At 54.5% G+C, this 14,834-nt stretch overlaps 2 protein-coding genes across 2 annotated transcripts in view; both read right to left on the reverse strand.

Annotated features, from left to right (window-relative positions):
• The window catches only part of Cpne2 (copine 2), a 37,562-nt gene extending 35,222 nt beyond the window's left edge, over positions 1-2,340 (reverse strand). Inside the window, exon 1 of the mRNA XM_090357603.1 lies at positions 2,145-2,340. The gene's annotated coding sequence lies outside the window, so the exon portion shown is untranslated. The remainder of the gene's footprint in view (positions 1-2,144) is intronic.
• Nlrc5 (NLR family CARD domain containing 5) overlaps positions 1-14,834 on the reverse strand; it is an 86,702-nt gene that overhangs the window by 10,235 nt on the left and 61,633 nt on the right. The window contains exons 39-51 of the mRNA XM_090357063.1: positions 13,495-13,578; positions 12,838-12,921; positions 12,547-12,630; positions 12,360-12,437; positions 11,325-11,408; positions 11,162-11,233; positions 10,848-10,931; positions 9,934-10,017; positions 9,576-9,659; positions 9,055-9,149; positions 2,813-2,916; positions 1,673-2,727; positions 746-980 (exon numbers count right to left, since the gene is read on the reverse strand). Coding sequence (XP_090213189.1) covers positions 746-980; positions 1,673-2,727; positions 2,813-2,916; positions 9,055-9,149; positions 9,576-9,659; positions 9,934-10,017; positions 10,848-10,931; positions 11,162-11,233; positions 11,325-11,408; positions 12,360-12,437; positions 12,547-12,630; positions 12,838-12,921; positions 13,495-13,578 — 2,227 coding nt within the window. The remainder of the gene's footprint in view (positions 1-745; positions 981-1,672; positions 2,728-2,812; positions 2,917-9,054; positions 9,150-9,575; positions 9,660-9,933; positions 10,018-10,847; positions 10,932-11,161; positions 11,234-11,324; positions 11,409-12,359; positions 12,438-12,546; positions 12,631-12,837; positions 12,922-13,494; positions 13,579-14,834) is intronic.

Raw genomic sequence — 14,834 nt, forward strand, 5'->3', positions numbered from 1 at the left:
GGGAGAGAATTGCTAGAATGTTCCTTTGTCTCTGACCAAGTCATTGTCACAGGTGGGGAGATGGCACTCCACTTCACATGGTGCTCCCCACCTCAGGCTTTGAAGGAGCCGGGGGTGGGGGGGGGGTGGGGTGAGGACTGAGTAGATCCCCAAAGGGAATCACACATGCTACTAATACTCTCTAAAACAAAGGCAGCATTTCCTCGCTTCCTCCTGCACTGGTCACAGAGCGGTATGGAGCCCTTTGCCATTGAATGGGATCTCACAACGACCTTTAAAGAAACACAACTCACGGAAAGGGGATAAAGGTACACAGACAACTTGCCTCACTAATGTACATATGGGGAAACTGAGGCTCCCTCTTTGTCACAGATGCCGGTTTTTAATTCTCCTGGCATTCTGGGAAGGGGGAGCCCTTCAAACACTACCTAAGACCCATACCAGTGCTCATCAGGCACCCCTACTTTGCAGAACACTGTCCTGTTTCCTGGCCTCTGATCCCAGCCTCGGCCACTCTACAACTGAAGAACTGGACTACATCAAAGTCTGCTTCCTTTGCAGATGGAAAAAACCCACTGGGAGCTGAACATACACGAAGGCAGGAAGTGCCAGGGACAAGGAGAACCCCAGCCTCTGCATTGTTTGCCTCTGGTCTTGCCATGTGGAAGGGTACCCAGGTGCCCCTTTCACTCCACTGGGCTGTGTCACTGGCTAGGATCAGTTCTAAAGCTCACTGAGCCCTCACCAAGATGCCTGTAAAGCCACACCTCATGTTTGTGCTCAGCCTCTGGTAGCCCTGGCTGTGAGCCCATTTTACAGATGACCCAAGGGCACAGCCCAGTCTCCCATGGCCATCAGCAGAGGTGGCCAGCAAGTCAGGTTCCAGCTGCCAGAGCTTACAAACCCCAATCAAAATGTCTGTCTTGTGGGTGAAGGCTTCCCCCGCACACCATTCATCCAGACAGAAGTCTCCAACCTTGCTGTGGGAACAGAAGCCGAGTGGCCAAGGAGGGCAGGGGCCATGAGGAGGCAACTCGGACTCAGCTCAGTCCTCAGACACCAGGATCCACACATCCTCCACCTTGGATAGTGAGGGGTGCAACAAAATGAGGTGGTCACTCTGTCCAGATAGAAGGGTGTCTTGCTCTCTGGGGGATCCCACAAAACGGACAATGTCCTCCATGTCTCCGGAGGGAGGGGGCTGGATTCTTGGGCGTTTTGTTCCCAACACAGCACCCCAGGTTGTGTGGAAGGACATGAGGTGGACAGAAGGAGGGGGCTTTGGCTGGAGGGTCAAGGATGGGGTTTCCCAGCTAAGCCTAGCCACAAAAGCGGTAAAAGGACGCCTTGCCCTCCCCCCTTGGTGACAGTCCCCTCCATAATCAAAACCGAAGCAGCAGACAAAACAGAATCGGCTGGGATGGTTCACCCAGCTCCCCTCCCTCCCCGTCCCCTCCCTCAGCACCTGGGAGGCAGGAGGAGGCAGATCAACCTGTGAATGCCCACTCGAGGCTCAGGTCGCAGGTGCACCCGTCACCAAGCCCCAGTCCCCTGCCGAGGCGGCCCCTCACTCCCAGGAAAGCCGGGGAAGAGGCGCGCTGCCCCCCTGTTCTCAACAAGAAGCATCTTGCGAGAAGGGGAAGAAAGCGGCGGCCTCTTCCTCCTCCCCCACCCCTTTAGCACACAGGTGCCAGACAGCCTTTGCGCAAAAACTAGTTTGCAAACACTCCGACTCGTGGGAAGCTGCCCAGCTCCACTCCCCCTTTTCAGGCCGGGGAGCTGGGGTGAGGCGGGGAGGGGGGCCGCGGGGCGCCACGGGGTCCCGGGCCGGCTGATCGCCGCCTGCAGCGCCGGCGGACCCCGGACGGCCTCCAGGGGATCGCGGGAGACCGGAGCTCCCACCCGACCTCGAAGCCCCAGGGCCCGGCCCGACGGCCACGGCCCTCCCGCCCCGTCCCTCCCTGCCCGCGGTCGGGGCGCGGGCGGAGCGCCCCCGCGTGGCCGGGCCGGGGCGGCGTCCACCCCAGTGCGCAGCCCGGGTGGGCTCGGAGGGCAGCGGGCCTCGGGCTCCCCCCCACCCCGCGACCCCGCCACCCGAGCCCCAGCCCGAACCCAGGCCGCCCCTCCCGCCGGGCCCCACTCACCGCGCGCCCCGCGGGCACTGCTGCTCACCACGCGGCGGCCGTTACCCGCGCTCCGGGCCGCGGGGCATCGCCCAGCGCGGCGCCGCTCGGCGGGGTCCGAGGCGCGGGACCGGTCAGGGCGCTGCCCGCGCGGCCATGCCCGCTCCGTGCGCCGCCGAACGCTCGCTCGCTCGCTCGAGGCCGGTCTTCCTCCGGGGCCGGCGGGCGGCGGCGGCTCGGGCTCCTCCCTCCGGCCGAGGGCGGGCGTGGGGGGGAACGCGGGGCGAGGCGGGGCGGGGCGGGCGCTTCCTGGAGCGGGGGCGCCGTCCCGACCGGAGGCCGCCGCGGGGGCACCGGGCACGACGAGGGTCCCGGAGGCTCGAGGCTGGGGAGCCGGGCTCCCGAGGGTGCGGGCTGGGAGCGCGGGTTCGCGCCCGCCCGGGGCCTGCTTCGTCTCGCTCCGTCTGGCTCCGCTGTGTTCCGCGCGCTCTGCGCTCCGCTCCGGGCAGTCGGATCGGGAGGCCGGAGGACGGGCGAGAGGCCCAGGCGGGAAGATCGCGCCCTCGGAGCCCGCGAACCCGGGTCCCTGGGCAGCTGAACCGGGCTGAGCGGGAGCCGGGGGCGGGGCTGACCCCGGAGCTCCCACGCCCAAAGCCCGTGGCCCGGGCGCCTGATGCGGGCCAACACACCTGCAGCTCGGGCTGTGGGTCCTCCGCGGCCAGGCAGGTGAGGGTTAACGCGGGAGCCTCGGCTGCAGCCTGATCGCGCGTCCTCCACGTCTGAGTCACCAGCCCTTTGCAGCTCCAAGGCTCAGAGCCTAGGTCCCTGCATGACCGTCCCCCAGGAGCGCCCACCTTTCTCCAAACTCTTATTTTCTCCCAGTTGAAGTCCTCAGAACCCACTGTCCCGCTCCAGCCCCGCTTCCTCCAAGAAGCCTTTCCTGATCGCCTTGGTCCCCAGTTTCAGGAGAGCCGGGCACTGGGGTGGGTAAATGATGCTTGGGCCGGGCTGTCAGTCATGTGATTGCAAAGTGCAAAGGTTGGAGGCTGACTGCTTCAAAGATCTGGCCATGGGAATCAGTCAACTCTCTCTTCAAAGAGACCAGAGGGATGAGAGAGGCGAAAACATCCACAGGCACAGAAACCCGTGCTCTCAGCAGCATGAGCCAGGAAGTCCAAAAAGTGGGAGGGACCCAAACCAATCCACCCCCCAAACCCCACCAAGGAACGGAAAAGGATAATGTAATAGACATCCACCCAGAGGAATATTATTCAGCCCTGGAAAGGTAAAAGTACTAACAGAGCTACCATAGGGATGACCTCCAAAAACATGATGTCAAACACATGCAAGCCATCACAAATGATCCCCTATTGTCTGGTTCTATCCAGAGGAAATGTCCAGAATGGGCAAATGTATGGAGATACAAAGCAGGTTCTAGTTGCTTTGGCCTCGTGGGGCTGGGAGAATAGGGAGTGTTTGTCATGCATACACGATTTCTTTGAAGGGAGGATAGTGGTTGTAGTTTGGGTCTGAAATGTGCCCTCCTGTGTTGAAACCTAGGTTCCAGTTGATGATTGCTATTGAGAGGATGTGGGAAGTTTAGGAAGGGGACTTAGTGGGAGTAGGTCACTGGGGTGTGCCCTTGAGGGTTCACCTTGTCCCTGCTCTCCCCCCTCCAACACTTCCCCACAGCTTTGTCCTGACACAGCCTTCCGCTATGATGCTTTGCCTCACTACAGGCCCTTTGAAAAAAGCCAGGAAGCCAGCTAACCATAGACTGAAACCTCTGGAATCATGAGCCATGTAAACCTTTCCTTCTTAAAGAAAGCAGCCAAGCCAGGGGCCTGTAGCTCATACCTAGAATCCTAGCTGCTCAGGAGACTGGGCTCTGAGGATTGCAAGCCAGCCTTGGCTGGAAAATGGAGAGCCTGGAATAACGGTGTAGCTCAAGTGATAGAGTGGTAGCCTTGAGGGACAGTGCCTAGGCCCTGCCTTCAAGACAGAAAGAAAACAGCTACAAATTGACTATCTTGCTCCTGTTTTGGTTCCTCAAAGGACACAGACTGAGCTAACAGCCAGCGAGGCCTCCCCTGCAACATGGATGCTTTGACCCTGTATACCTGGCTCATTTCCTACCCTCAATTCTCCCTCAGGGGATATCTGTACCCTGCAAGATGGCTGTTGTCTTCTTATGGCTGCCATATAATATATCTTTCTCTGCCTTTCTCCATGGTCCTTTATTTGGCATGTGGAGGCAACTGGCCAGACTTAACTTAGGACTCCTGGCGGTCTGGGATCTAAATACCAGGTTTTAAATTTGATCTCAACAGAGGTCTTAAAAATGTATCAAGGACCAGGAAAGCCCAGCAATCACTAGATAGACACGTGTTCCTTGAAGGTTGATTCACTTGGTCCTTGACCCATCTATTACAAGACTGTGAACGGTGGAATGCAGTTCTTCTAAGCCCTGTGAGGGCTCTGCTTAATGGAAGGTCCCTATGAAGTCTGGCTGGCCTGTGTGTGTGTGTATGTGTGTGTGTGTGTGTGTGTGTGTGTGTGTGTGTGTGTGTGTGTGTGTGTGTATGAAGGTTTGGATGTTTGTAGAGTGCAGCTTGCTGGAACAAACATCGCCAACCTGAACAAAGTTAGCTGGAAACCCTACCTGAAAAACAAAGTAATACTCCCTCACCCCACCCCCAAAGAACTGGGGGTGTGGCTCAAGTGGAAGAGAACAGATAGGTCAGCAACCTCACTAAGTAAGGCCCCATAGCAAGCAGATCACCTTTCTAGAAATGCAGAGTCCCAGCCCCCACATTCTGCAGAACCAGAATGGGCATGTTATGTAAATGTGTGTTGGGGGGGTACCCCTCACTGCATTTCACTTTCCATAACCGAGGCTTTCCAGGGTGTTTATCAACTGCCTGTGGTGCTTTGCGTTGTGCTGGCCTGGAGACTGGACGCCAGATGGTCTGGACCATGTGTTGGAGGAAGGATGGAGAAGGCAATTAAAAAGAACTAGAGGCTCGGTACCTAGGGCTCATGTCTGTCTAATTCTAGCTACTCAGGAGGCAGACATCTGAAGATCAAAGTTCGAAGCCACCCTGGACAGGAAAGTCTGTGAGACTCCAAGCAACCACTGAAAGAAAATAGAGCTGGAAATGGAGCTATGACTCAAGTGGTAGAGTACCAAATCTTAAGTGAAAGTAGCTCCAGGACAGCACCAAGACCCTGAGTTCAAGCCTCAACATCGGGAAAACAAAAAACAAGACCCTAAATCCAAGAACTGGAGGCCTAAGGAATTAGGAACTGAGACTATGTTATTTCTTTAGGGGGGGAAAATGAATATTCCATCTGTGAAATCATAGTCTAAGGTCACTTGAGAAGGCAGCTCCTCCAGTTTCTTTCCACACTGGGTGAAGTGGGCACCCCTGTGCCCTCAGAGCCCCGAGCTCCATTGTCACAGCTGTTTATTGCTTCCTGACCCCAGCCTACTGTTTTCTGAGCTGAATTTGGATTCATGTATGTATTCAAACTGAGCCAGCTTCGGGGAAGAAACTGGGAGGAAGACAGGCCTCTACTCTTGTTGGAATGGAAAAGTAGTCAAGGCCCTCAAGAGGGGGTAGGCAGCAGGAGGGAAAATTTTTAGTCTTCCTTTTTTTGTGCTAGTACTAGGTCTCGAACTCAGGGCCTCAAGCTTTCAGTTAGCTTTTTTTCCCCTCAAGGCTGCACTGTGCCACTTGAAGCACACCATTTCTGCCTTTTTTGCGGGGTTCATTAGAAATAAAGAGTCTCATAGACTTCCCTGCCTCAGTTGGCTTTGAAATAAGATCCTCCACTCTCAGCCTCTAGAGTACCTAAAATTATAGGCGTGAGCCACCAGTGCCTGATAGGATAGGGAATTTCTTTACAAAAGCAAAAAGGAGATTCCCCAGCAACTCGAGATGGCAGCCAGGCTCCCCAGTGTGTCCCAGGGCTGCTGGGGCAAGGTTTTGGGAGTTTAGAACCCCAGAGATGGAGGAGGAGAGGTGAAGAGAACGGTGAATGAAATCACGTTTTCTAAGCTCCCTCCCAGCCTTCGTGTGTATCGCCTGTCCTATTGCTTCTTTTGAGCACTTTGCGTCTTCCTCAGCCGTGAGTAAACATCTAGAATCTTCTACCTACCTACTGAATCCTTATGGCCAGTCTGGTGGATGGTGCCACATGAGTCCTGATCCTAACCAGATAAGAGTGTCCCTATGTGGGTGCTTGGCATTTGGCTGGAAGACTTTCTCCTTTTGCTTGCCTTAGCAGGAGGCCAGGAACCATGTGGAGGGCTAAAAAGGGCTTAAGTTACCCTGGTGAGTCACAGACGATCACAAACATCCCAAGTTCTTAGCCTGGCTGGAAAAATCCCCTGGCATCATCTAACCTGGATGCGCTGGCAGGGAAGTTAGTTTAGGACTCACCAGTGGGCCAGCCTGCCCCCCAGTGGCACTGAGCTATAACTGCACCCTGCTGGCTTGGCTTTCAAAACAGTGGAAGATTCCGGGAATTCAGGCAGGTAACAGGTTGCTGTTCTCTGGACACATGGGGGTATCTGTCCACCTCATATGATAGTCTTAAAAGGGGAAGGGAATTAGCACATAACCAGTCAGTATTTACTTGTTTACAGTAGGGACTTTTACATACTTTGCTTTCCTGACTGTACGTGTGTGTACGTGCACACACGTGTTACACATGTGTCTTCCAAGTCAGGTAGCCAGGGTCAAGGCTCATTTCATTACATGCCTTGCAAGTGATGTTCCTTGTGTGCCTCACAGCCTGGAAATGCCCCAGACAAGGGGCTTGCAAGGTCACCAGGTCCAGGCAAGCTGTAAAAAGTGGGGTGGGATGGTGAGGTGTTAAGACAAATCAGAACTGCAGCAGCTTGAGGGTGCATGTGCCCCATCTTAACAGCACAGCCAAGTCAAGTGCTGGTGATTTATGCTTGTGAGCTGCTTGAGAGGCTGAAATCTGGAGGACAGAAATTCATGGCCAGTCAAGACAGAAAAGTCTGCTAGACTAGATCTCCAAAGTAACTGCCAAAAAGCTGAGCTGGGGGTTGGGAGTTTGGCCTAGTGGTAGAGTGCTTGCCTAGCATGTACGAAGACCCGGCTTTGATTCCTTGGTACCACATACTTAGAAAAAGCCAGAAGTGGTGCTGAGGCTCAAGTGGTAGAGTTCTAGCCTTGAGACAAGTCCAAGGACAGTGCTCAGGCCCTGAGCTTAAGCCCAAGACTGGCTAAAAAAAAAAAAGTGGCAAAAAGCTGAGCTGGAGGCATGGTTCAGGTGGTAGAGCACGGGCCTAGGAAGCTGTGAGTCCCTGATTTTAAGCACCAGTACTTCTAGAAGGAAAAAGAAAAGAAAAGGCATAAGCATGCAACCCTAGCAAATTACATTTGAGTCAGAAGGCGGGAGTTTTAAGCAATAGCTCCCAATTTTAAGTGTTGATAATTCAGGAAAGAAGTTGACTCTGATGCAAGTCAAACACAATTGTTGCTGATACTGGGAGCTGTAACAACCCCATGTGACAGGTGAGGTGTGGTGAGGGGAGAGGAGTTGCCCACAATCACTTAGCCAAGCAGAAACAGGTTCTGAACTTGAACGCAGGCCTGAGTCTTTCCCAGCACACCCCTGTCAGTGTCTGAGGCAAGAGTGAAACACATCCCGCCTCAGAGGGTCGCAGGAAACATCAGACATGGGCTAGAAACTGGAACAATATCCACATTTATTGATCATATCTGGCTTGGAGCATAGCAGGGACAGGTCTCTTTGGAAGTTGCTAGAACACTGTGTAACACATGGGATGCCCAGGGGCTCACCTGGATCCTCTGAGGTAGTGGACAGAGTCAGAGGCCTTGACTCACACCCTGGCAGTGCCCACTGTAGCCCCTTAGACCTAGCTTTCGTAGGACAGAAGGGCTCTGATTTCATCCAAGATCAGGCTGGCTCCTCTTGGACTTACAAATACAGCCCTCAGATAGGGTGGGAAAGTGGCTTAGTGGTACAGTGCTTGCCTTGCATGCATGAAGTCCTGGGTTTGATGTCTCAGAACCACATAAACAGAAAAAGCCACAAGTGGTGCTGTGGCTCAAGTGGTAGAGTGCTAGCTTTGAGCAAAAGAAGCTCAGGGACAGTGCTAGGCCTTGAGTTCAAGGCCCTTCCCCCCCAAAAAATACAGTCCTCAAAAACCAGTACTTGAGGAGGAATGTTAATTTACAGATGGGTAAACTGAGGCTTGAGGCAGACAGGGACCTCATGGCTGTGTTCCTGGCATGGCCTAGAACCCTAATCTCAGGCCACTGTAGCAGTCAGTATCAGTATACTTGTGCACTCGTGGAAGAGTGCCTTTTTTATTTTCCTTTAAGCAATAAATTAGCATGAACAGAGGAAAACAACTATTTAGGGAAGAGGAAGGATATCATGGTTAGGAGAGGTTGATCAAGGTGCATTGTATATATGTAACAGGAAAATATCAAAAAATGAAGCTCGTTTGTTCACATATATTAGTAAAAAAAAAAGTAAAAAAAAAAAGCAATAAGTTAGGGGACATGGACATCTGTGTCGTCCATGGGCCACTAGTCACGTGTCCTGCTGCTTGTAGTGTGAGGAGTCACGGTGCACAAGTTCCCTACAACGCCACATGTGGAGAGGGCACACCGTTCAGGGTGTGGCCTCCCCTGCCATGGGACTGTGGTGGCAGACTCTCACTGTGTCACACCAAGCTCTAAGTCCCTTGAAAGTTCTCCTCCTCGCCCCCAGGACAGCAGCTGGACACAGTGGCTGGGCACAATGCCTCTCCCTCCTGTGGCAGTGGGGCACCAGCTGATGTGGGTCTCCAGAGCTGTCCATCCTGCCGGGTGACACTGGTGTCACTTGGCTCAGGTCTGAGGGTTTTGAGCACCCTAAGTACTCCAGGGGTGCTTGTCAGCGAAGGCGAAGTTCAGCCTGGGTTCCTGGCTCTGTAGATGCTGGACCATGTCAAGGGAGATGGGATTGTTCCAGAGGCTGTGGGCACAGAGATGCTCATCAACTCCTCTCCCTCATCCTGGCCTCTGCCCATCCCATGTGCAGAGCGGGAGATGGGGGCTCGAGGGGCAGGAGCCACACGAGTTACGTCTCAAGATGTAAGTGGTTACCAGGTGCAGGCTCAGGCCTTAACACTCGGATGCCGAGGAATCCTTGTGCAGATGAGAACCGAGGCTCACAGAGGCCGAGTCACTAATTCAAAGTGAACCAATTGGTGTTGTAAAATTGGGACTTGTCCCAGGCCTGTCTGCCAACACATTCTTGGTGGGGGAAAATCGAAGTCTTTTTTTGATGGATAATCCACAACCCCGGGCCTGCCTCTTCCTGCAGGAAGCCCCCACTTTGTGTGTGAGAGCTGATGGGGCCTCCCACCTGCCAGTCCTGCCCCTCCAAGCCCTCTATTACCGGATGACGGGGACGCCAGCCTCCGGGGCCAGCCCTTGAAGGAGAAGCCAAGCTCCACGGGCTGAGATCTGATTCTTCTCCAGGCTTCCCGGTGGATGGCAGAGGAAGGGAAAGAGAGAAGCAGGCAGAGTGAGACCAGGTAAGGGGTGTCTGTCCCTACATGCCTCTCAAATCAAGATGTGGGGTCCACTACCAATGGATAGCAGTGCATTCATACCAAGGCAAGCAAGAAGGCTGAAGGTTAGAGTCCATGGGGGACCAGAATGAGCACCTCCTGGGTGGGCTTTGTGGGAGCAGGGACATCCCCAGAACTTAGGTCCCCTTCCACCGGCCCCACCCCCGGGGATGACTCTCATACTCTACTTTCTTCAGCTGACCCATCCAAGGCAGGACCTGGGCCAGCTCGGCAGCCGCCTTGTCCCCAAGGAGATTCCAGGACAGCCTGCAAAGCAGGGGCCAAGGTCAGCAGCCAGACTGCAGCGAGGTGTGGGGTGGAGACCAGGGCTGGGGTCAGGATTCCCCGTTCAGATACAAGAGAGAGCATGTGAGTGAGGGAGAGCCCCCACATCCTTCCCTGGATGACTTTTGGGGTACAGATGGCTCCTTCTTCCCTCCCTGTCCCAGCCCACACTCCTGCACTGGCCGCTGTCCCAAACCCAAATATCTTATTAGGAGCTGCCTGTCAGAGATGCCAAGATGGTTTGGATCTAGGAACACATGGTCCACAGAAACCACATGGCTGTAGACTGCCACAGAGGCCAGACCTCCCATCTGAGCACTGCCTAAGTTTTCCTGTTTGCCATGTTTGTCTTAGTCCTGCCCTGAAAAAAATAACCTTTAAAGGAAACACTTCTCACTGCTGTCAGTGGGGGACCCCCCTTCAAGGATGAATACAGAGCCAAGAGAGCAGAAACTGAGTAGCTAGGATTGCAGAACTGAGCCACTGGCTCCCTTTGTCTCATACTTTCAGAAAGAGCATTTTCTCCCGCCCTGGTTTGGGTTCCAAGCTAGCCCCCACAGGCTGGTTTACCCATGAGACAGTGCTGCAAGGCCTAAAGTATTGCCAAGAGGAGCTGGGTGTGGCTGGTATGGCAAAGTGGAGAAACAGACAGGAGAGGGTGATTGACTTGAGATATCTTTATAAAGTGTTTCAACAAGGAAGCCCTTTCCTGGCTATAGGTGGAGGGACCAGTCAGAGAAGGGATAGCCAGAGAAAGGACAGCGAAGGCAGGAACAAACAGGGGTCACCTGGAGGCCCATCTAAGCACTCACAGTATTTCTTCCAGGGCTGGGCAGAGCATGAAGCTGCTGGCCAGAGGCTTGGCAGTCTGGTCATCAATTCTGCAGGAAACCAAGCTGGAGATGGAGAGGAGATGGAAGGGGGCTTCTGAATCAGGGGTACCTCGCAGGCCCCTCTTTCCCACCATGAGAACAAAAAGCACATGGCAGCCAGGCATGGGGCAGGGCAGAGTCAGGGAAGGCCTTTCCTGCTCCAGATCCTACTCCTGCCTCTTCTGTCCCTCCCCGACCAGGCATTAGGCTCTGCCCACCTGTCCCACCCACCACAGGGCATGGGGGCTACTTACGAAATCCTTCTGAGCTGTGGGAGCCCCTTGCAGAAATGTGGGACACCCTCAGCCAGGCTGTTCTCTGCCAAGCTGTGGAGCCAGGAGGACAGGAGGACATGGTGAGAGGCGTCCAGATCCTCCCAATCTGCCCCCCACCACGCAGGCAGGGCAGCCCACTCACTTGATCTCTTCCACATGTGGGTGTCCATCTAGAGCCCAGCCCAGACTCAGTGCCCCCTCTGGGCTCAGATGGCTGCCTGGCAGGCTGGGGAAGGTGGAGGGGGTGACAGGAGTCTGAGGATCAGCTAGGTAGACTGAGGGGCTTTCCTGAGCCCCACCCCCATCCCTGCAGCAGCAAACCTTAGCCCATCTGGGAAGCTGCTGCTCAGGCCCCCACCCATCCATAGAGGGCCCTGGCTTTGGTCTGAGAGCCCACGTTTAAAGCCTAGCTTCTTAGTGGGTGATGAAGCTTTGCACATTTGCCTGGGCCTTGTGCCCTTCCTAGTGAACGGAGTGTGTAAGAATCCAAGCCCCACCAGGAAAAGAGAGATCATGCTGTTGCTGCCTTTCTCCTACATAGCCCTTGGCTGATGTGTATGTGTGTGTGTGTGTGTGTGTGTGTGTGTGTGTGTGTGTGTGCCTGTGCGCGCGCGCGCGCGCGTCTGCCTGTCTGCCTGTCTGTCTGTCCCTGTGTCTGTGTGTACCAATCCTTGAGCTCAGGGTCTGGGTGTTGTCTTTCATCTTTTTTTTTTTTTTTCCACTTCAGCCTAGAGCTATACCACTTGAGCCACAGCTCTACATCTGGCTTTTTGGTGGTTAATAAGAGTCTCACAGACTTTCCTTCCCAGGCTGGCTTTGAACCGTAAGCCTCAGATCTCACCTCCTGAGTAGCTAGGAAGACAGGTGTGAGCTACAAATGCCTTGCCCTTCACTGACATTTCACCTTTCATCCTAGAGACTCCCAGACAGGCTGAGCTGGGAATGGGTGGACTTTCACAGGAGATTTGGGGGTGGGGGGGCATCAGGGTCTTGGCTGGGGCCTCCTAGGGGACCAGTGGCAGGCCAATGCTACCTTGTGTCTCCTGATCGCCCGGCTTGGGGAGCAGCAGTGTGGGGAAGGAAACATGCTGCCATCTGGTCTCAGGCAGGGCCGCTCACCCTCCAGCTCCCTTCCCACCAGCCCTGCTTGCCTAGCTGCAGGCAGCGGGATACTCACTGGAGGACCCTCAGGTGCTGAGGCAGTCCCCGAGCCAGCCGCAGGGCTGTGAGATCCCCCAGAGCATTGTAGCCGAGCCTGAAATTGGGAAGACAACATGCCGTACAGTTCAGGAGCTTGCCTGGTGCATGGAGAAGGTGGGTGTGAGGGAGGGGCTGTAGGGCACCCGAATGCTACAGAGACTCACATCAGCGCCTCCAGGTGCTGGCAAAGGGTGAGTGATTCTGCCAGCTGGGCTCCCGTCTCTGGGCCAATGCCATTCCTTGAGAGGCTGTGGGAAATGGGGGTAGCATCAGATCCTGCCCCCACTCCTGACCTCAGGACATCTGCAGAGACCCAAGAGAACCCCCCTGCCTTTTCCATCTGATGAAACAGAAAGACACAGAGACTGGAAGGGAGATTTTCCAGTGCGGGCCAGCATCCTCCAGGACCCCGGCATGGCCACTGTGGGCATGGCTCAGCAAGGCTGGCCACTCACTCTATCTTCCTGAGCTCAGGCAGCTCTGGCAGCGTGGCAGCTACGTGCTGGGCTCCGGCATCTCCAATCTGGTTGTGGCTCAAGCTTAGAGAGAGAAAGGCAAGAGAGGAAGAACCATGAGCCACCCCCATCCACCCCACCATCTTGCCTTGTCCACCCCTTACGAGAACAGAAGAGGTCCAAGTCCAGGGAAGCCCTCTCCCCACACAGACAGAGCTCTGTGCCCATGGTGGGTGAGGATGTTTCTGTTCAGTATGTTCTTCCTGTTGTCTAATCGATATCCCTCTTGCTGCAATTGATGCCTTATAGCTTCTCTTCAGGTCTCAAAGGTTCTTGGCCTGGGATTGGCTATTTGGTGTACAGGTGAGTGAGTGGACTGAGACTCAGACACCAAGAACATCCAGGGGCTGGGAATGTAGCTTAGTGGCAGAGTGCTTGCCTGGCATGCATGAAGCCCTGCGTTCCACATAAACAAACAAACAAACAAACAAACAAAGCCAGAAGTGGCACTGTAGCTCAAAGAAGCTCAAGGACAGTGCCCAGGCCTAGAGTTCGAGTACCAGGACTAGAAAAAGAAAAGAAGAGAAAGAAAATGGAGTAGCCCCTCTTCTGTTCTACCAAAATGACTTGGGGTGCAGAGGAAGAATAGCAACTTACCCCAACTCCTCCAAGCTTCCAGCAGCTCTGAGAGCCTGAGAAAGGCGATAGCAGCCGGTGTCACCAATGCTGTTTTCATTCAGTCTGCAGAAGAAAGGTAAACAGGCTCAGTCAGGAGCCTACTGGCTCTTGCAGGGCCTCTACTCAGAACTCTGCTGTCCGTGGAGCTATTATACATTCAGGGACTCAAACAGAACCTAACTAGTAGGGAGCAGTGAGGAGGGAGGGGTAACTCTCCAAAGCCCAGAGAGGTCAGCTGTGATTGCACAGAGACTTTTGGTGATTTGCAGGCCTGGCCAAGGCCAGGGACCTGTGGTTCTAAGAAGTCCAAATCCAGGGAAGTCCTCTACCCACATGACCTGTCCCCCATAGTGGGTGAGAATGCTTCTGTTCAGTATGTTCTTCCTGTTGTCTAATCGAAATCCCTCTTGCTGCAATTGATTCCTTATATCTTCTCTTCAGGTCTCAAAGGTTCTTGGCCTGGAATTGGCTATGTGCTGTGCAGGTGAGTGAAGGGACTGAGACTCAGATACCAAGAACATCCAGGGGCTGGGAATGTGTCTTAGTGGTAGAACGCTTGCCTGGCATGCATGAAGGGCACTGGGAAATGGGCATGGATTACTGGGGTCAATGGGCAGTGGTCTGTGCTTGGATCCATACTGAACCCAGACTCATTATGGCAAGAGTGAGTGGTGCATGGAGCGGGGAAGAGGGGGACACCCTGGAATCCCTATCATCTCCATTCTCAGGCAGAGGCTCCGTGTGAGCTGTGCCAGGCTCTGCTGCACACACCCACAAGCACGGTGTTACTTCAGTGTCGCAGCTACCCCCGGGAGATGGGGCTGCTCTCATGTTCAGAGGACTAAAGCACAGAGGCTCAGCAGCTTGCACAGGCTCACACTGCAAGAGGTGGGCGTGGGAGGTGACCAACTCACTGTTCGGGTCTGCCTTACAATTAGGGTGGCTAACACTAGGGTGGCCTCAGCCAAACAGGACACTTGATTATTCCACGGGAAGCTGTCCCCAGATGCTGGGCTCCAAACCAGAATCTGTGTGCTCCACTCGTCTGCAAGGGAGTGCTGGCTGTCTGTGGGGGGAGAGTCTAGAAATGATATGGCAGGAGCTGGGTGCTGGTGGCTCACACCTGTAACCCTAGCTACTCGGGAGGCTGAGAGCTGAGGACTGAGGTTTAAAGCCAGCCCAGGCAGAAAAGTCCGCAAGACTGTTACCTCCAGTTAACCAGCAAAAAGCCTCAAATAGAGTGTGGCTTAAGTGGTAGAACACTAGCCTTGAGTGAAAAAACTAAGGGACAGTGCCCAGATCCTGAATTTGAGTTCTAA

Source organism: Megascapheus bottae, chromosome 24 (genome assembly GCF_031878675.1).
Source record: "Megascapheus bottae isolate mThoBot1 chromosome 24, mThoBot2.hap1, whole genome shotgun sequence".
In the NCBI taxonomy this organism is placed as follows: domain Eukaryota; kingdom Metazoa; phylum Chordata; class Mammalia; order Rodentia; family Geomyidae; genus Megascapheus; species Megascapheus bottae.